This window comes from Cercospora beticola, chromosome 2 (assembly GCF_033473495.1).
Source record: "Cercospora beticola chromosome 2, complete sequence".
Lineage (NCBI taxonomy): Eukaryota > Fungi > Ascomycota > Dothideomycetes > Mycosphaerellales > Mycosphaerellaceae > Cercospora > Cercospora beticola.
The window spans coordinates 4,386,051-4,407,342 of NC_088936.1; the positions used below are offsets into that span (position 1 = coordinate 4,386,051).

The following is a 21,292-nucleotide window of genomic DNA, read 5'->3' on the forward strand; positions in this document are numbered from 1 at the left end:
TGCTTTCATCAATACTATTACACCGTCATCTCGGATGCGCGCTGCTCGCAAACGGAAGAAGGTCAGCATCCGATAGTCTGCATGCCAATGCTGATGGTCAAGATTGCAGACAGACGAGCGAGTTGTTGCTGGTCAGGAGAGGCTTGGCTAGGACTCCTTCAGGAAGCGATCAGGTGCGGATTAGGCAGGTGAGAAGACGGAGGATCTGCTCTTTCTCGTACCCGTGTCGCGTGCTGGAGCGAGATGGCGGCGGCGCGGTGAGTGGTGTGGGAGGCCCGGCGAGGTGAGATCAAGGCGGACGGGCTGCCACGAGGCAGCATGCGACGATGATGAGTGATGAGAATGAGCTGCACACAGCATTGTTCGTATCACCACTCACGAATCTCTGACTGGCTCGCGGTCTTTGTCCCTGATCGTGCGACAGCGCTGGAGACCGGAGCCTCGCCACGCCGGACTCGCCTATCGTGCGGCGTGGAAGACGCATCGAAGGGCGGAAGAAGACACCCACAAGCAGATCGACGGCCGAGAGTGGTCAGCGATACAAAGCGCTGCAGTAGCGGCAGCTGCTGCAATGCCACCTCGCCATCCTGCCACCGAACCACGAACCACGCTGGCCCCGGGTGCGCACCAGCTGTGCGCGCCCATTCCAGCCCCGGCTGTCTGCACCGAAAACAGCCTTCGCGCCGCGCTGCCCCGCAATCCTGCTGCTCGTGCTCTGCCCCAGCGCGCGCGTCCATTCGACGGCGCATCCAGTCCGCGAAATCAGCACTGCACTGCACTGCGCTGTACAACATGTCCAAGGCCGCGACCAAGCCTTGGCCGCTGGCTAAACCTTCTGCTTCGTAGGCAAAGGCTTTTCGGTTAGATAAGCCACGCGCCCTCGCAGCTTGTGCTTCTTGACGCCGCTTGGCCAGGTCTCGTGGCGCGACCGACTTAGCACCTTCCTTCGACCTTCACACGAACCTGATCACCGCGATAACACTATGCCGAGTGTGGCGCATCGGCCTTAGTCGTCGTTTATGAACTGCATTCCTGCCCGCTTTCTTTGATCGACGCTTTCCTCAGACCAAACCTCCCCCTCCCTCCTTCCCTGTTCCCTGTTCCTTCTTCTCTCACACATCCCTTTGTCTGTGGTCCGCTGTCTCACGAGACATCTTCGCGCCGACCACGATGGCACACGACGACGACGTCGAGTTCGGCGGCAAGTCCTTTGGCGATGCTCCCAAACGCGCCTCCCTCAGCGACCATGCGCGCGGCCGACAACTCAGCACCGACGGCAATGATGTCGCCATGGTCAACGCTGACCAGAGAGCGCTCAAGCGAGATCTCAAGGGCAGACACATGCAAATGATTGCCATGTGAGTTTCACCCACGTCCACTGCAATGTTCTGAAATCTCCCTTGCGCTGACACCGATTGTTCCACAGCGGCGGTGCCATTGGAGCCGGTCTGTTCATCGGTTCGGGTGGCGCATTCCAGTCAGGTGGTCCTGCCTCGGTGCTCATCGGTTTCGCCCTCATCGGTGGCAGTATTTACCTCATGATGCAGGCTCTCGCTGAGATGGCCGTCCTGTATCCCGTCAATGGCGCCTTCACCGTCTACATTACCCGATTCGTCGATCCTTCGTGGGGGTTTGCCTGCTCCTGGCAGTATGCTATCAGTTGGTTGACGGTTTTGCCTTTCGAGATCTCTGCCGCCTGCAATATCATTCACTTCTGGGAGGGATCGCAGGGTATCAATAACAGTGCTTGGATCGTGCCTCTGCTCCTTGCTTTGGTTGCCATCCAGTTCTTTGGCGTGAGGGGGTACGGAGAGGTGGGGTTTTCCTCGCAGCCATTCCTGGAACTCTGTCATTGACATTTTCTAGGTCGAATTTGTTCTGTCCATTATCAAGATCTTGGCCTGTTCTGGTTTCATCATCTTGGGCATCATCATCAATGTTGGCGGTGTCCCAACTGACGACAGAGGTTACATCGGCGGTCGCTACTGGTGAGCTCCCCGATTGCCAATTCAAAAGCATCCCATTAACGAATTTTTAGGAACGCCCCCTACAACCCCTTCCTGAACGGTTTCCACGGTTTCTGCAGTGTCTTCGTCACCGCTGCATTCGCCTACACTGGCACCGAGCTTACTGGGCTGGCTGCCGCCGAGGCGAAGAACCCTAAGAAGGAGATTCCACGTGCTTCCAAGCAGGTCGTATGGCGTATTGCCATCTTCTATCTCCTGAACCTCCTCCTCATTGGCCTCATCGTCCCCACCGATACTCCAGCTTACCAGGATGAGGGCTCGGAGTCGCGTCGCTCTCCTTTCGTCATTGCCATTCAGCTTGCTGGCATCAAGGTCCTCCCCAGTATCTTCAACGCCGTCATTCTGATTGCTGTGATGAGTGTCGCCAACTCGTGCACTTTCGGTTCGACCCGCACAATCCAGGCCTTGGCCGCAAACGGTATGTATCGAGCTGAACAGACTAGTCGATATTCATTTGCTGACAATTTTGCAGGCATGGCTCCTAAGCTGTTCGCTTACGTCGACAAAGCCGGCCGTCCACTCATGGTCACAATCATGCAGTTGCTCTTTGGCTGCTTGGCTTTCATCAACTTGGCGCCAAATGGAGGTGACATTTTCGGCTGGTTGCTGGCGTTGTCGGGTCTCTCGATCCTGTTCATCTACGGCAGTGTTTGCCTTGCTCACATTCGCTTCCGCGCTGCTTGGTAAGTTTGGAGAATAACTCCCCGAAGCCCCTTGAGGCGAGATCGAGACGCTGATAGACTTACAGGAAACTCAATGGCCACTCCCTCGACGAATTGCCCTTCAAAGCAGCCTTCGGCGTCTGGGGCTCGTACCTCGGCCTGTTGGTCAACGTCCTGGCACTCGTTGCACAGTTCTACGTTGCGCTTTACCCCGTCGGCGGCACACCTCTCACAGCCGAGGGTTTCTTCTCCGCTTACCTCGCCGGTCCCTTCCTCGTTGGACTTTACATCATCTGGAAAGTCTACTCGTGGTTCGTGTATCCTTCACATCGTCGCATGTGGGTCGCTCTCAAGGATGTCGACATCTACAGCGGTATGCGCGAGGATCAGAAGATGATGATCTCGGGTGTGGACGTTACGGAGGAAAACCGACGAGCGAGTATCCAGGAGATCCAGAGTGAGAAGAAAAAGAAGGGATTTATGGATTACGCCAAGGCTGGTGTGAGGAGTGTCATCTAGAGGATATGTTGTTTGTTGTTGCATCGCATCTTTGATCTCTGTATATTTTGCCAATATCGACTGGGTGGGAGATAGGACCAGCCTTCTGGGCATAGTGGGCTAGTGGTTTGGGAAAGAGAGAGTTAAGACTTGACGATGATGATGAAGAGAAGGCCTGAATTGGGCTGACGTTGGAAGAAGAACAGAACCTTCTACTAGCCGCTAGTGTCTGTTGATGAAACTTACGCTTTTCGCTCACGCCTTACGCCCTGTTCTGTACATTTCCCATTTGCGGTTAACTGTCACGTGAAACACCCGGTCTCTCACGTCGAGAAGTGGTTGAACATCTGTGTTCATCGTCTCGTTTGTATGCTCGAGTATAAGGCTGCCTGCAACACGAGACTGCGAGCGCAGCGTAGGCACAAGTTAGGAGGTATTGCCAAGCTGAGGGCTGACCATTCCATTTGTTCTAGAACACCATTTCGATTCCTTCTTCAGCTGAAAGACTTGGCTGCATTTGCATTTGCATTTGCATTGTATCGTCTACACCCATTTTATGCAGCTTGGGTTTCGATTGGGTTCGCTTGAGAGGAGAAGGATTGGAAACGAGGTTCGCGTGACGAGGTGATGAATGTTCTGGGTTTGGGCGTTTGCTCGGCGTTGGGGGGTCTTAGGGGCTGAGATTTGGGGATTTTGGTGAAGATATTTCGTTGCCTGGGAGAAGGGACAGGTGGTATACGATGCAAAGCTAGACCCTTTAAGCAGTTGCAAAGATGTTCTTTGAGTATAAAGGTTAGTCGCTGTCGATTTTGTCCAAAGTTGGGCAGATTTTATGTCGTTGCCTGATCGTGGACGAAGGAAGTGGCTGTGGTCTTGGTAGTGCCTTGGCTTTTGTGCAAGTTGTGCACAGCATAGTGTGGCTGAGGGTGAAAGTTTATGCAAAGCGTGAGTTAGAGGATAGTGAGATGCTATTGTTGGAGGAAGGTTGAAGGTGACGACGACGACGACGACGATCGTGCTGGTGATGGCGTTGATAAAAGATGGGAGTTCGACGTCAAACCGAGGAAGAGAAGGTGTCAAGCGCAGAAGAAAAACAACAGAAGGCACGAAACAGCCGAACATTCTTTCATCGAAGCAATTACTCGTATTGTGGACGGATTCAGATTCGAACAATCGAACCTCATATTCTTGAAGGATAATATTCGATCATTGAAAAGAGTCGAAAATCAAGTCTTGACTTTCCACAAACAAGAACAGACTGCCTGCTCCCATTCGATTTTCAAACAAACATGGGTTCATCACGACAACTAGCTGGAGGCTCTTCCGATGACAAGAAGAATACCGACGTTCCACTCGAAAACAGGGAGCATGGATCTTCATCTAGGGACACTAGAACGGATCCTACAATCAGATATCCAGACCAGGATCAGAACGATCGATCGGACGGCGAGCAACGACATGTGAAGACGAAGAAAGGTTACAATTGGACATGCTTGGAGGGCTTCAATTGCGGGATTCTGTTGGGAGCATGTCTTTGCTGTTTTAGTTGAGTAAATTGATTTTGGAATCGAGTGTGAGATGGTTGACAAGCCGCGCAGCGAGCGAAGTGTTGTTTCAATAATAATTTTTCTTGATTAATTGGCGCAACACCATTGACAGAGATTGTAGAGAAATGATATTACATCTGAAGCCGCCATCCGGACGCCAAGTCAGAGTGGATTCGCTGTGTGCCCACTAAGATGGGATACTCAAACTCAGCACTGTTCGTGCTTGTTGTGACGAGTGAATAGCGATTGACGGCGATGAAATTCGAGACTTTGGTAGAACATTTCTTCCTTTCAAAAATTTGTTAACATCGATCCGAACGATTTCATTGTTGCGGGTAGCAGCCGCTAACCGCTGTATTTTCCCCACATATACATAGCTTTGTCTCGCCAACACTCGCACATGCGGAGGGCTCATACTTCATATTTCTGCGCTTCACGTCTCTTCAGCTCACATCCACACACGACCATCAAAGCATATCAACAACAACAACCAACGCCACGCTGGAATGAAACATCGATCTGCACTGAAAGTCGCTCGTCCGCTTCGTAATGATATAAATACTGTTGGTCTCAGTCCGATCCTTACCAGAACGAACACCACCCAATATAATGCTGACACAAATTCTCCAGATTCGTTGCCTCGGCCAACAGCCGATCCACCTGATCCTCGATCGTCAACTCCTGTTCCTTTTTGAAATCTCTTCCAGTCAACTTCTCCTTGACACGAGCCAAAACCTGCAAAGCCCGTGCGTTCTGGACTTCTTTCTCCATAGGGTCTTGTGCTGGATAACCGTTCATACCCGGCACGATGGAGCCATGGCGAGGACGGCCAGGACGATATGAGGAGTTCGGTGGACGGTCGCCGGCAGGTGGCGCATTAGAGTCGCCGCCCATAACGGAAGCGCGGCGGCGGTCGTGTTGCGGCGGAGCACCAACGAGTTGTGGAGCACCATTCTCACTATGCATGATGGATCCACGGCGCTCAGACTGATATGTAGGATCTGATGGGGCATCTCTAGTACCGAGACGCCATGTGAGAAGCGGATCGTGGATGAAAGCTTCCAGCACAGCCATGAGAGATTCCTTATTGCTGCGCAAGAGACGCATAACGTGCTCGCAAGTCGTGCGATATGAACCTTCGATGTTACTAACCTCCATGGCGAAGGTCAACATCCTCGTCAAGCGGAATGGCACACGTTCGGGGTACTTCTCACGATGCATGGCCACTTCGAAACAGTCTCCGAAATCGATGTGAATGATTTTGCCAGTCACTCGGTCCAGCATTAAGTTGCTTGGGTGACGATCTCCCAGACCGAGGACATATCCGACCATGGACATGACAGCAAGTGATCGAGTGTAGTTTGTTCTTCGATCGAGCCATGCTTCGGAGGATTTACTCTTGAGCCAGAGAACACGGTACAGATCCTGTCCAGTAGTGTTGTCCAGCGCATATCCGAAGACCTCCACTTTCTGCATCAGCGTGAGATTATCATAGTCGGGCGCCATCTGCAGCATGATGCGATGCTCAATATTGAGCAGAATCTTCCTAGACTCCCGATACTCGCGGATGAGAACGTGTAGGGTATCAGAATTAGGCACCCATCCTAGCAGACCGGCTTGTGTTGACAACGGAATGGCAGCGTATCGCTGAATGTTGAGATGCCTCTTCAGACACTCAGTGTCGGTCTGAAGTAGCGTGTTGACCAGGCCGAACAGTTGCATGACTCTCTCATCCTGTCGAATGTCCTCATGTCCTTTGACCATGAAGTCGTATTTGAGGCCGTCACTGCCCTTCAAGCCGAGTTTGCGAGGTCTCTGCTTACTGCTGATGACAGTAGCAACAGGCTCGAAGCTTTGAATGCGCACAACAGGCTTGCCAACAACATACGTTCCAGGTACGGCCAGATCCAAATCGTGGGCATTCTTGAGCTCGGGCGAGACGTACTGAAGCTCCAGACTCATAAGCTGGGGCAATTGTCGTGCAATTCGCTTGAACACGCCGTAGTACAAATCCCAAGCCTGGTTAAGATCTCCAATCTCTTTTGTCGTCTTGTAAGCCTCGCACCAGTCTCTAGCCTCGTTGAGGTCACGGCCGAAGGATTGGATGAATGAGATTTCACGGAGTGTCTCTGGACCCTTTCGAAGCATTTCGTGAAGAGGTTCCAGTGTAGCAAGCATCCCCTGAATGTTGTGGTCACCAAAATACAGTCGACTCGCTTCCTCGAGGCCCTCGTGCCATTGTTCGTGCCACAGTACCGCAATACGGATGAGCTCGTGGCTGACCAACCCTGCCTGCTCGACCAGCTTCGGCGAATGCTGCTGCATGGCATCCATGATTCTCCTTGCAGAACGAGATCGTCCGACTGCATCACTCTTCATGCTAACGGTGAGTGGGTAGACGAGTGCCTGTGGGTGAGCTCGACCAATATCAACCAGGAGGTTGTGGATACCCTCCTTGACAAGTCGATTTGGCTGATTGATACGAGCAATGAGTTGTGGTATTACCTCCAACCAAGTATCAACGCTGACCGATGATATGCCTTGCGTCACTGCTTGAGTGACCTCCTGATAGTTTCCGTGCGCAAACCACAAAGTCAGCAAGCGAAGTGTGTCCTGCAACGAGCTCGTGGAGGAGAGTGCAATACTCTTGAAGAACCCCTTGACAGCAGGAACGACGTGTTCTGTAACAATGTACGACGGAACATCAGTGGCCTCGCGATCGCCAGAAGTGAGAGATGTCACGACCTCAAAGTTGGCCAGAGCCCAGGCATGCCACGCCTTGTACCAAGATTCGTGGTACCTTGTAGCGGCATGGTAAGACGCAAGGACATCAGCAACATGTTCAGATTGCCAGTCACCATTATGTAACTTGACCTGCCAGTCTCCCTGCTTAAGGTAGCATCGGGCAAGTAGGAGTCGCCATTCGTCCAATTCTGCCTTTTCTTTGGGTGAGATCTGGTGCGCGTTGGCAGCGCCAAAGGGACCAGTACTATGGATGCCGTTGACTCCATTGACGCCGTTCATGCCGTTGACACCATTCAGCACGCTTCCAGGATGCCCGTTGAGATGAGGCGCTGCCGCGGCCATCCGTCCTTCGTAGTCATCTTTGAGCGTCTTCGTAAAGGATCGAAGAGCGCCAAGCGCAGCATCATGTTGATCGTTGCTCCAGAGGAATTTGAAAGTCGCATACTGCACCGGATATGGTGCCTGGTGCACAATGTCCCAGCTCTCCTTGTCGCCGTCTGCCAGCGTGCTAAGATGCTGACTACTAGAGAAGTTCAGCAGGCTGTTCAGACTCTTCTCGGCAAGTCCAGGCCGTTGTGCCTTGCGGCAGATAGAAGCGAACTTGATGTACATCTCCTGGTTCTCTTGCGGCGAGATAACCAGCGCCCTAACCTTCAACATGCGTTGCCACACATCGACTTGGCGCTGATTGCCTCTCAGACGCTTCGTCCAGGTGGTGCGCATACGATCCTGCTTCTCAGGGTCGTGAGAATGCTGTTTGTATTGAATGATCTCCTCCAGTTCTGCCAGCATCTGCACGCGGACAATGACGCTGTATGCACGGGTATAGCTTTCACCAAGGAGAGCCGAAAGTTCTGTGTCCAGTCCGTCCCTTGCCTTGGTGATATGGAGATGTGCCTCGTCAAAGTGGTTGCGATGAATTGACAGAATGGCTCCAAAGAAACTACGATCGGGAGTGTTCTGCTTCATTACTCCGAGATACTCGTCCATGATGTCCCATAGGCCCATGCCCCATGCAGCGGCCGCCGCCAGGGGCGCTATCTTCCGGCGTTCGTCGCTGTTTGCGATGACCCAGCGATCATACGCGATCTGGGACAGAGTATCCCATTCACCGAGAGCGTGGAGACATCTCATCTTGCCCATGACCACTTCGAACGAGACCTTGTCCTCGTTGGCCATTTCGCGTTCTTCGCGCTCCTGGTAAGCCATCAAGGCTTCGTCCCATCGTTGAAGTTTCTCGTACCAAGTCTCCTTGAGGTCTACATCATTGTAGCCTTGAGCTTTCTTCAAGATACCAAACGCTGCATCAGTTTGCTGTAATTGATTGTTGATTGAAATGAGCGCCTCCACAGCACTGGCGTTCTGCTCAGCGTTGAATTCGAGCTCCTTGTAGTGCAACGCCTTGGCGAAAGCATGACACTTGCCCGCGTACATCCCGAGCGTCCGAACATCAATCGGCAACGCTTTGTCATCATGCTCCATGAACTCAGCGAGGTTGAGCAGAGTCTGCAAGATTTCTGGCGGAATGTTAGGACTTGTCAAAGCAGTTTCGATCGCTCGCACGAGCTCCTCTTGATACTGGTCGTAAAGTTCTGTCCAACAGCTGACGAAAGCGGAGTTGAACAGAGAGCGAGCAAGCGAAGGGTACACGCCAGCCAGATTAGTGCAGGCTCTCAACGCTTGCTGCGGACTCTCGCGCAGTAGCTCGACCGAGAATCGTCGCATCCATTCGATCCAGTCTTCTTTTGTCGACTTCTGACTCGCTTCCCAGGCATTTTTGAGATGCTGCTGATTGACTGCAAGCTTCTTCGTTGAGATCTCAGTCGGATATTGATCTTCATCTTCGTCATTATATCGCTCGTCGGGGCTCAAGTCTTGCGGCAGTGCTTCATGCTTCTTGAGCTTGGTGACGATGAGGTTGTATGCGGTGTGATTTATGCGCTGCTGTACCAGTATCTTGTCGATCGTCGGTACAAAGTGTAGGAAGTCCTGTCCTAGCTGGAAAATTAGCGCACATAGTGTCTCCATGGCAGCAGGCTTCAGCTGGTTGTCGTTGCTCTGTAGGACCCGAGCGAGAGGGTGCACAATCTTGGCAGCGAATTCACTAATGTTCACTTGCTTGCTGAGACGACCAATGGTCTCAATTGCTGCCTTGCGTACTGCTCGATCTTTGTAGCGGCCATCGGCGTTGTCAAACATACGGACAACAACCGGTATGATGAGGTGCATGTATTCCTCCGCGCTCGACCCGAAGACAAGGAATGCGTGGAGTACTCGCTGCATGGCAGCACGGCCGGCTTCTGATCGCCCGTCGGCATCAAGTACACCAAGCATGAGTGGCAGAACATTGGCGAGGTATACTTTGAACTCTCCCTCCAAGCTTCGCGCAATGCTCTCAATAAGACTCAGAATGGTCGCTTGGAGCTGAGTGCTCCGGTGCCAATAGTCACTGATGGCTTCCAAAATCACCGGTAGGTGAGGTCTGATGTGCTGGCGTACGATCTTGACGAGACTGCTCAGTTGGTTGAAGTAACCTTCAAGCCGATTTTCCGTGCCAGCGTCTTTCAGCACACCTACCATTCCTGGGACGACGATGCCGAGGAACGGTACACACTTCATTCCCATGGTCGCATAAATGTTCATGACAGCCTCGCATACAGCTGAATGATACGATTTCAGTGTGTCCTCCTTCAGCATCTCCATGAGTGTGTGGATAACGACGGTTGGATAGTAGTCTTCGTTGCTTGGTGTGATGCCCTGCATGATGAGCGTAACGTCGGAGACGCCGTGAAAGTCAGCCTTCAGATTTGACTCTGGTGACTCTTCCATGACTTGCTGATGCTTGTACGGATCCAATGCACCAAGTATACCCATGAGTCGGATCGTCTCGCGTCTGAGATCGCCAGGCGGCTCGCTCTTTACAATGTTGACAAGGATAGTGAGCAAGTCAGGATGATCAGTATACGGCTGAATCACATAGCCACTGTTGCTGGCCAGCTGACCAAGCGTACACAGAGCAGCTTCGCGCTTCTTAGGCGCAGCGAGATCCTGAAGGCTCCGTATGATGATCTTCATGAGTTCGGGAATGTATCGCTTCATCTCTTCGCCGCCGACACTGGCGAGATCGCCAAGGGCGCGCAGCGTGGTCGCAGCGACTTCCGAGTTTGGGTCTTCTGCTTTGGGCAAAAGTACATGCACCATCGGATCGACGTAAGGCTTGATAAGCTTGCTGCTCGCGCCAACAAGGTGGCTGATGAGCTGTGCAGACTCTCTCTTGTTGGCGGCGCTGTTCGAATACTCGATCTCGGTCAATAATTGGATGAGCACCTTGCGGAGTGACGGGAAAACATAGGCAGGGTTCACACTTGTCAGCCTCCCGATAATGGTCATTGCCGCTTCGCGGATCGCAAACTTCTCATCGTTCAGACTGATGAATAAAGTTCGAACGTTCTCTGCTTTTGCCAGATGTCGATCGAACCGCGGGTCGAGAGATACGAGCACTGTTTGTCGAATATCGGGATGCGGATCTGACACGCCGACTGTAAGTAGCTTTTCAATCACGTCGGAGACCACTTGGATTGCATGGTGACTCGTCTGATGCACAATGGGATCCTTGACGAACAGCTGACAGCATGTTAGTGCCGCAGCTTTGCGTATACCAGGATCGTCATCCTCCACGTAACGGATAGCTACGTCTCGCACGAACTCGTTGAGCACATGGCCAGTGAAATCAAAACTGCCGAGGGTGTGAAGGGCCAACGCGATTTCCTGGTCTTTGTGTTCCTGGTGCTGTGGATCCTTCTGATCTCGATACTCTTTGGTGTAAATCGGTGGCAAACCCTTGCCCTGTGTAGGATGGCCCAGCGTCTGGAATGGCTGCCCACACAACGTCCTGCTCAAAAGATCAAGCAACTTCTCTTGGATCGTCGTTTTGACAGGCGGAATATAATGCGCCATGTCAACCAGCGCCTGTGTCAGCGCATCAGACAGCCCGCAAGCGAATATGGGGTCGAGAAGAGCTTCCATGTACTTGCTCAAAGTTTGGCCAACAGCAATACTGATCATGCTTATGCATTCAAAGATCGGGGCCTCATCCGAGTGTCTCGTTCTGTTCTTGACCGACAGAGCATCGCGGATGTGAAGCAGGATAGTATCCAGATACGGAGCGATCTGAGAGCCAACGGCATGTGCAATCTTACCAATGGCGACGAATGCGAGATTTCTCTGCTTCGCATCTTTAAGCAGGTTTTGTAGATGCTGCATGGATCGTGCGAGGTAGTGGTTGCAGAACTCCTTCGGTGCATAACCAGCCAGGAGCGGAATAATCTCCACTACAGTGCGCCGCACAGTCGGATCTTTGTGCTCACGGTACTGTTGCTGCAAGACTCGCTCGCAGACTTCCTTGTACTTGGCACCATGCATGTACATGCCGCCTTGCACAAGCAGCTCTTTGAAGGTCAACAAGGAGCCGTGCACATACTCGACTGTACCACGACGCAGTCCGTTGACCGACTCCTCGTACATTCGCGTAAACATGGACGAGCGCATCTGCGGGTCGCGGGCGGAGAGGATCTTGAAAGTGTGCGAGATGACTTCCGCAGAGGTTTCGCGAATAACGACCTTCTGGTCTCGCAGACCTTCCCAGATGCTCATCAAGATGCCAGGGATGTAGATGTATAACAGCGTCGAACTGTTCTTGGCCAGCTCCCGCAAAATGAGCACAGCAGCGAAACGCCTGTTCTCGTTGCGATCGGACGTCAACCATTCCAGCGCATGTTTGACCTCCGCTTCAACCAGTTCCGCAGTCAATGCTCCGCCCGGAATTGCCAGTCGTCCCAGGCACTTCGCTGCGACGATCATCGCACTCGTGTCGTTGCCCTCTAGTGTCCTCTTGATGTAATTGCTGAATTTGGTGACTTTCGAAGCAGCATCGTCGCCCTTGAAATCGATCAACGCATTCAGCGCGTACAGTCCTCCCATCCGCTCGTGCGTGTCCTGGCCGCTGAGGATGAAGGCGACCATCTTCGCATTGACCTCGTTGTAGTATGAGTTCCATTGTGCCGGCTGCAGCTCGCGGAAGGCCGCGTTGACCTGCTCGATGAGCCGTGTTGAGGCATTTTGACGGGTGTGGTCGTTGCGCGACTTGAGGTCCTGGAAAATGGCGCTCAAGGCCTCGCTGTAGGCCGTCGTCATGTTTGGCGAGTGTGCTTGCGATGTGCCAGTCGCAAGACTTTCAGTGTGGGAGCCGCTCGATGTCGTCGATCATGGTCCTCGCCGTCTTCCGCGCATTCACTCCGCGCCGCCTGCAAAGATACTGCGTGGATATCGACAGTGGCGGCGTGCGGGCGGCGGCGATGTCAGAGCGCGTGGTGCAGCTGCTGCTGCTGTGCGGGAGAGGTTGACCATGCATGTGACCCTGCCGAACGCCGATCGAAGCCAGAAAGCTTGTTTGCGGACTTTCGTGAAGCGCGACGCGTTGCAACATTGTGAGCCCACGTCACAGACATCGACACCTGGAAATGGAACTTCGATAACACACGCACCCATCCACCATGGCCGACGAAGAAGCGCCCAAAGAATTTCCCGATGTCAGCCAGAAGCTGGCCGCCCCGAAGAAGTTGTCCGCCTTCGAAAAGGAGCGACTAGCAGCGGAGGAGAAGCGTCGCCGGGAGCAGGCCGAGACAGCAGCTGCATTAGCTGAATTTGAGGATTCCTTTGGTGGGAGTGACGACTACGATGGCTACTCCAACTCGTCGCGAGGACCGCCGTCGGGGCCTGGGCGGGGATATGGAGGCTCCCGAGGCGGATTTGGAGGACCTCCGCCCAGCCTGAAGCGAAAGCGAGCGTTGGATGAATTGCGAGAGCAGCAGGAGGTCCGACGGGAACAGGAAGCTCTGGCTGCCGAGTACAACCTGGGCGGGAATGCAAGACGAGACGAGTCCAGCAGACATACCCGAGCAGACGAAGACGATCCCGGAGCTGCTGCGCCCAGGCCGACGGTACAGTTGTCCAATTTACCGCCATCTTTCAATGAAGGTGTTGTGCGTGAGCTCCTGGCCGATCACCTCAAGGTCCATAGCGTTTCAATATCGCCGCCACTCAGGCATGGCAGGATGTCTGTGACGGCAATAGCACTGCTGGACTACGAGACACCTACCTCTCAGATTGATACTGCCGTCAGTGCCCTCAGAGACCGCTACCTTGGATGTGGCTTTCGACTGGTCATCGCGCGCCATTTGTCATCAACAGCCCTGCCACCAGGCACGCTACCTGGCTCGGGAGCAGAACCGCAGCCCTTTGGCGCCGAAAAGATCAACCGCGACCAGCCCAGAGGAGGATATAGTATGCGCAATGCCCCTCCACCTTCAGACTTCGCTCCTCCGGATTCGTATGAGCCGCGACCACCACGCAATGGAGGCCTTGAAGCGGTGGCCCATCTTTCTGTACAACCACCATTGGAGATTGCGAGCGTGAGAGCAATTCACGTCATAGTAGAACGGCTGTTGTCAGAGCCCAGCCCCGAGAAGGCCATCGAGCTTGAAGCTGTCCTGATGTCAATGCCCGAAGTGGAAACTGATGAGCGATTCGCCTTTCTGTACGATCCGCATAGTCCGGAAGGAATATATTATCGCTACTTACTGTGGAATGATGACGAGGACTTTGAGGTTCTGCAGGAACAGAGACGAATTCGCAGAGGTCCCGAACGGCCTTTTGATGACGTCCCCATTGACTGGAACATCTTGCAGGGCGATGTTCCGTTCATGGATCTCACCAAATTGGGCGACGCGCTGAATCATCCCAACTATGAATCTTCCGATGAGGAGAGCGATGACGAAGCCGAGCAACGTAAATTCAATACGAGCCGGAGAGAAGGAGAGGGAGCGCCTTCTGCTGACAAGAAGCATTTGACGCCTCTGCAGATTGCTAAATTCGCCTGGCTCCTCTCACGATTGCCCACAACGCAAGCTAAGTTGCGACTTGGTGACATTGCAGCTATCTCGGCTTTCGCCATCAAGAATGCCGGCGCTGGGGCGGAAGAGATAGTTGACATGCTGGTCCTGAATGTCGAGAAGCCATTCGGCTCGACACAGTGCGGCAAATTTGACGAGGAAGATCCAAATCAGGATGACGAAGACGTCTATGAACCGGATGAGGAGCTACCAAGCATCGAAGCTCACGGTCTTTCAGGCAGAGACAAAAAAGAGCATGATACCGACCCATCTCAGATCAAGCTTGTTGCTCTATATCTGATCAATGACATTTTACACAACTCTGCAACAGCCGGAGTACGCAACGCTTGGAAGTACCGTCAACTGTTCGAAACGGCGTTTCGTCGACAGAGTACATTTCAGACGCTTGGGTGTCTAGGCAAAGATCTTGGATGGGGAAGAATGAAAGAGCAACAGTGGCGCAATCGAGTGGGGGTGCTCTTCGAGATCTGGGAGCGAAACAGCGTGTTTGCTGCAGATGTATTTGATGAGTTCAAGAGAGGGTTCTTCGAGCAACCTGCCGAGGATGGTCCCGATCAGGGCGATGAGGGCAATCAGGACGGAAAAGTCACAGTGGGAGATTTGAAACACCTTTCAAAGTTCAAGCGCATTGATGGCACCGCATCACCTGCTGCTGCTTCGGAATCTCCAGCACCGGCACCCATCACTGGACCCGCAGCCGACACTGCAGCTCTGCTCATGGATGATCGGCCGTTGGATGAGGCAGAAGAGGCCGACTTGGATGGCGCATCTGTGGACCTGGACGGAGATTCAGTGGACTTGGACGCGTCGCCACCGGATGAAGTTAACGATGGTCCTGAAGAGGGCGGTGGCCCGACAGCCGACGTGGAAATGTCTGCGATTGAGGACGATACGTCAAAGACAGATTCCCATCTGCCTGCCGATTCAGCAAAGGCTAATGGCAATGGCTTCTCCTTGAAGAGCTCCAGCGGGGGCAAAGCACAGCCTCCTGCTGAACCGGCTCGCAAGCGACAGGCAGAAGACATGTTCGCTGATAGTGATGATGATTAATGAAACTTCGGAGACCGCTAGTTTTCGGACGGCGAGTTCTCCACCTTACCCACAACCAGTGCTGTCTGCGTTCCTGCCACTTCCGAGTTGCTTCATCATCTGATCTTGGCGTCTTCACCAGAATAAGTTAGCTGCGGAACTAGGCTAAGTTGCTCGACTTCACTCTTTGGAGGTTTGACCTCCAAGCTGCTAACACAAATCTCAATTGAAGATGTAGTCACACTGTCTGTACGTCCAGAATTGCTACGGCGCTGTTAGTGTTTGGATGTTTTCGCGACACGCGCAGCAACCCGCGTGGAGTCGGTGCAACCCTGCAGCTTCCCCTCACAATCCCTAGCTTCTCCAGACTTCTCCAGACTGGGATGCTGGCATCATGCAGCAAATAAGAGTTCATTGCGACCAGGCACCATGAAATGACACGAGAATGGGAACAACCGGGCGGGGAGGTAAGACTCCGCTTGACCGCGCAACAAGATAATCCCAAGCTGCGCCTGGAAAAATTGTCCTTGACCACCACTTTCGCTCACCACACAGATCCAAGTCGACGGAACAGCCACTTCTTCACAAGACGTCATCGTCAGGATGCCAATCTTCGCGACATATGGCAAGGATGGTCGAAGAATCACGCAGCCTAACAACGTCGCTCCAACCATCAAGCGTATAGACGTTGACAATCCGCTCGAAGGAAAGCCGGAGCCTACTGTGCTGATCATCGGAGCTGGTACTTTCGGCACATCTACCGCCTATCACCTTGCCCAGCTCTACAAAGACCCATCCAAGGTGACCATCATCGACCAATCCTCCAGCCCACCGAAGCTCGCCGCAGCCATTGATGTTAATCGCGTCATCAGAACCGACTATGCCAACAAGATATACTGCGACCTCGCATGCGAGACTATCCACCCATGGTTCTGGTCCGAAGAACTGGGTCCATTCTTCCACAAAGTGGGCTGGCTGATGTACGAAGAAGAAGGCAGCGACCTCAAATCCCGCATCAAATCCACCTTTGAAGGAAGAGGAAGCACTCAAGCCCAAGACATCGACCTCAACAACATCTCCTCCCGTTGGAACGCACTCCAAGGCACCTCCTCCGAAGGCTTCCAATCCGCCTACTTCAACCCCGAAGCAGGCTGGTGCGACGCCGCCCAAGCAACTCACGCCTTCATGCAAGCCGCCGAACGCAAAGGCATCCGCCGCGAAACCGGCAAAGTAACCCAACTCCTCCACGACTCCACAACCAAAACTATTCAGGGCGCTCAAACCGCCGACGGCCGCACCTTCTACGCCGATAAAACGATCCTCTGCACCGGCCCCTGGACCTCCGCCCTCCTCTCCACCCTCGAAGAATCCCTCTCCCTACCCACCAACCTCCGCATCGAATCCCAAATCCAAGCCACAGGTCTCTGCGCAGCCTACTACAACTGCACCTCAACCGAAATCTCCCAACTCGATAACTTCCAACTCCCCGTCGTAGTCTACGGTGGTCTCGGAGAGATCATCCCACCCTCTCATGGAAACAAACTCATGAAATACGCGAATTCTCGCTCTGGAATTATAAATTCCCACACTCTTCCTTCGGGTCATAAGATTTCCATCCCGGCGGAAGATCAATACTGTGTACCAGAATGCTTGAAACAAGAGACGAAAGCGATGATCAGCGAGAAAGTTTTACCTGCGTTTGCGAAGGGTAAAGAACCGGATTATTGGCGTATTTGCTGGGATGCGCAGACTCCGACGGAAGATTTCTTGATTTGTAAACATCCGGATCAGGAGAGGTTGAAGGGGTTGTATGTTGCTACGGGAGGCAGCTTTCACTCGTATAAGTATGCGCCCCTTGTCTATTTTGCTACGACTGCATGTGACTTCGAAGTACTGACTGTGTTCAATCAGGTTCCTCCCCATCATCGGAAAATACATCCTCAACGTGCTGTACGATGTCTCGAATGGCGAAGAGAAAGACAAAGCATGGGGCTGGAAAGAAAAGGGACAATGGGTCGACGTTCATGAACGAGGATTGTTGAGTCATAAGAGTGTCGTCAAGACAGAGCTGCAGGCATTGTTCGCTCGAGGTGGGGGATCGAAGGTCAGTGCGCCTAGGCTTTGAACGAAAGTCAGATAGTGCGAATTGTTTGAGTCGTAATGAAGTGGGCTTTGTACATAAGAGGAGAGGGACATGTGGCTTATAGGTGAGAGACATCGATGTTCAAGGTAGCTGTCGATATGTTTAGATTTGCGAACCGCGTATTGAAGTTTCATGATGGCGTTGTTGATGCGGTAAAGGAGCCGAACTGGTGGTGCGAGAGGAATAGCAGTCCGATTTAACTGATGAGATGCGGGATGAGTCTCAGCCACATATATACCTGAGTCCACGGATCGTATACCTCGATTATCGCAGGGCTGCAAGACAGGCCAACGGTTTTGTGCCAGGAAGCTTACTGTCTGTCTGCCGTTTACTTTAGTTGACCTAACCGCAATGGATAACTCATGTCTCGTGAGCAGCTACCTACCTAGTCAAACAACCCAGGACCATACTCCTCGCCCTGTTCTTCCTGGAGGTCCTCCTCATCATGCACAAAGATGACCTTGAACCGCACAGGCTCCAAATTCGGCACACTATTCAAAGCAGCCCAATTTAAAAGATCCAGATTGATCAAAGTGCCCAAAACTCCCGCGGTTAGCAATTTATTCTTGTTGAAAGTATCTTCCCCTACTGCGCGCACAAAGTAGTCGCGAGATGCAGGCGTAACACCCATGATCATCTCATGTGCAGGCTTCCACTTCGACACATCTCCAAGTGCAAAGGTGCTCCGCCAGGTCTCGATTTGAGTTTCATCGACACGCTTACCGAGATCGCTGGCTTCGATGAGAGCTTGCATAGACTCGCTCGTATTGGATTTGAGAAAAGCCCAAGCTGGATCGTCCTTGAACAATGAAGCGGTGTCGAGTCTCAGCATAATTTGAGGATCGACTTTGAAGACCGAAAGCCGAGAGTCGTTTCGTTTCACGACATAAGGCGCGAAGATGGGTGGTACGGTTTTGCTGGTGAAGGGGCCTCCGTAATGATATGAGTGGCAGAAGAGTCCGACCACCTCTTCATGTTTGATGGGATCGCCGCGGCCAGGAGCCCACGGGAAAGCTCCGAGAGGAGCCGTCTTATCGGGAAGAGCCTCATTGCGACGTAAAGTCCAGCGGCAAGGCTTGCCTGGGTCCGTTCGGACTTGTCAGTTGGTGGACTTGCCATCGACCCAGAGACCAGCGAATTGTGCTCCCTCGGCTTGGCTTTGGCGAGCATATGTCTTACCTGGCATAAGATATACGGGACTGTCCGCATACAGTTGAGGCATGATCGTATCCGGATCATGGCTCTTCTCTTTATCGGCATCCAGAACAGAAAAGATAGCTTCTTCTCCCTCATCGGCGATGCAAAGATGATTGTCTTTGATCACAACTTTTCGCCCATCAAGAGTTCGGAACTTCAATTTTCCAGTCCATTTATCAGGCTGGATGCGCGGAATCTGCTGGAACTTACTCTTCGCAATGGTATGGAACGTACCGCCAATGTTAGGCCATGCAAGAGCTCCGCCGTGTGTGGTCCGTGTGAATTTGCTGATGAGTTCCGGAAGCGCAAGAATATTCGCTTGCTCCATGACCCTCCAGTGCTTGGGGTCAGCTACCGAATTCGCCCATGCAGCAGGATTGGCGCAAAGCAACGTATTACCGCCTCGTGCGGACCAAGCGAGTGAAGACGCATTTTCAACGGTAGTGTTGCGGTTCGTATCATCTGTAGAAGTGCCTTTGCTGTAGCTCGAAGACACGGAAACGGCTTTTGTTTCGACACTTGCGGCCACAGCGGCCTGCATAGCGTCCCTGCGCTCCTCTTCTTTGACAGTTCCGAAAGACGTCGCAGACTTGCTAGCAGTCAATTGTCCGCCCAGCTGGATATTACATGCGAAAATATGGCCGAATCTGGTGTAAAATTGCGCGACCAGACGATTGGCATTGGCCACAGCGCGATCCTGGTCCGGCTCTTTTCCAGCCTTGATGTTCGCTGAGATCTTGTTTGCTGCATCCTCAATTTTCACCAGGAAGTCAGCACATTCGGTAGTGGCCTCGAGGTTGAGTTCATCAAGAAAGATGCGTGCCCTCGGAAAATTGTATGTGGCAGTGTACTCCAAGCGATCCTTGAAATCCGCACTGCTCTCACTCTTCTGAGACTCAGAAGAATGTGAAGCAGAAACGCCAACTCCAACGTAGGGCGTGGAAGCTCCAACAGAAGCCGATATTGCTTGAGAAGAGAAGCCATTCTGCGCCATTGATCTTTCTACCTGCGTCTTAGTCTCCTTGGTGGAAATTGATGAAGCATCAAACACCTCAAACTCTGGTCTGATAGTTTTCGCATCCTTATAAGTGTTTCCCGCCGGTGGTTTGAGCTGGAATGCTTGGAATCTTGCGCGCGAAAGACCGGATGTGCCGTTAAGAACATAACCATGAAGCATCTTGGTCGTGTCAATAAGATGCTGCCACGCTTCATCATTCAGCTCAGTAGCATTCACAGCTTTATCGGGTTCTTCAATGTCCCAAGCCAAGTCTTGAACGTGAGCTGCCCCAAACCCGTCAGGTTTTGCGGCAAGGCCCATTCATCTATCACTGTAGTCTTTGATTTCAGAGTTCAGAGTCATTTCTTTGGGAGCGATGCGTTTGGGATCCTCTGGCGGGGCTTTCGGTTTGAAGCCATCAGTGCCGTAGGTGTCGAAGAATGCCTTAGCCTGCTGATGACCTCCAAGGCTCGTTGAGATCTCCTTGAAACGAGCAACTGCCGTGTTCATTGCGTCTAAGACTATGGGTCAGCAAGCGTATGACGAGCCTCACTGAGGCCCTCACCTTGTTTCTCGGCGGCGAGTTCTTTCTCTTTGTCAATGACTGCTGTTAGTGCAGTCGGGTTCACTGGTTGAGAGGCTCCTTGGCCTGCGACTGGTGCCGAATCCTGCTTTGCCGCAGGCGGAGCCGGCTTCGCCTTTGACGGACCTGGTGGAGCCATGATATCAAATAATGCTAGTGCTCGATTGCAAAACAGTGTATCCTCAGAGGCCCCAACATCCAGCTTGGAAGGGAATGAGCCTTTCATATATCGACGGGCTTTCTTCAGCTGTCGGAAATCTCGCCCCAAGCTCCATCCACTAATGTACACTAATCTCTCCAAGCACATGGTCCGGCTACAGGACTTGCATATGTCCATTGCCCTCACATGGCGAAGCCGCAACCGCTACAGCAAGTGCCAGAGTCCAGATGCGTAGGCCACACCGACGACCAAGCTGAAGTCGGAAGCTCGTGAGGACGCGTGGGCGCCATGTGCTAATAGCGTGAATCATATCGGACGCTCCAGTAGTCCCGCATACTTTGGTCTTTCTCGGTACACCCGTTGCCCTGGGGATTGTGGCAGGCAGAAGAAGAAGCCTGTAATGCTGAACGCGCTGCCAGTGACTTGGAATGCACGTTCATCGTGATGCCAGTGGGACGGGCTCCGTAAATGCGGACTTCACGGGGGATCAACGACGTCCGGATTCATGCAAAGAGAGAAGTTGAGGTTAGTCACAACGCCAAGAAACGCCACACAGACACGCCTATACGGCTACGTGGGCCTCTTGCAAGAAGCGGTCACACGGTGGAAGCCAAAACGTGCTTCGAATGCAATAACACATCTGCCAAATGCTCTTCTTCTTTGATCCAATATGTACAACTGCGCCGGCGCCAGCACCGAAGAAGATAGCCATCCCTTCCCCACTTTGGCCCCA

The 21,292-nt window shown here is 52.8% G+C and overlaps 5 protein-coding genes across 5 annotated transcripts; 3 read left to right on the top strand and 2 right to left on the bottom strand.

The window, feature by feature from the left end:
- Positions 1–1,170: 1,170 nt before the first annotated feature.
- Positions 1,171–3,208, top strand: RHO25_003673 (uncharacterized protein; the record flags this gene model as incomplete). The annotated part of the gene is made up of 6 exons (XM_023599161.2): positions 1,171–1,358; positions 1,427–1,814; positions 1,867–1,988; positions 2,039–2,445; positions 2,500–2,710; positions 2,776–3,208. 6 exons carry the CDS (start codon positions 1,171–1,173, stop codon positions 3,206–3,208), a joined length of 1,749 nt encoding a protein of 582 aa, XP_023455786.1.
- Positions 3,209–5,316: 2,108 nt separating this feature from the next.
- On the bottom strand, positions 5,317–12,672 carry RHO25_003674 (uncharacterized protein; the record flags this gene model as incomplete). Its single annotated transcript, XM_023599162.2, has 1 exon — positions 5,317–12,672. One exon carries the CDS (start codon positions 12,670–12,672, stop codon positions 5,317–5,319), a length of 7,356 nt encoding a protein of 2,451 aa, XP_023455789.1.
- Positions 12,673–13,031: 359 nt separating this feature from the next.
- RHO25_003675 (uncharacterized protein) lies at positions 13,032–15,500 on the top strand (the record flags this gene model as incomplete). The annotated part of the gene is made up of 1 exon (XM_023599163.2): positions 13,032–15,500. The coding sequence occupies one exon, from the start codon at positions 13,032–13,034 to the stop codon at positions 15,498–15,500; it is 2,469 nt and encodes an 822-aa protein (XP_023455788.1).
- A 582-nt stretch (positions 15,501–16,082) lies between these two features.
- Positions 16,083–17,604, top strand: RHO25_003676 (uncharacterized protein; the record flags this gene model as incomplete). Its single annotated transcript, XM_023599164.2, has 2 exons — positions 16,083–17,323; positions 17,391–17,604. 2 exons carry the CDS (start codon positions 16,083–16,085, stop codon positions 17,602–17,604), a joined length of 1,455 nt encoding a protein of 484 aa, XP_023455791.1.
- A 403-nt stretch (positions 17,605–18,007) lies between these two features.
- On the bottom strand, positions 18,008–20,706 carry RHO25_003677 (uncharacterized protein; the record flags this gene model as incomplete). The annotated part of the gene is made up of 4 exons (XM_023599165.2): positions 18,008–18,702; positions 18,802–20,100; positions 20,149–20,331; positions 20,382–20,706. The coding sequence occupies 4 exons, from the start codon at positions 20,704–20,706 to the stop codon at positions 18,008–18,010; spliced, it is 2,502 nt and encodes an 833-aa protein (XP_023455790.2).
- Positions 20,707–21,292: the final 586 nt, after the last annotated feature.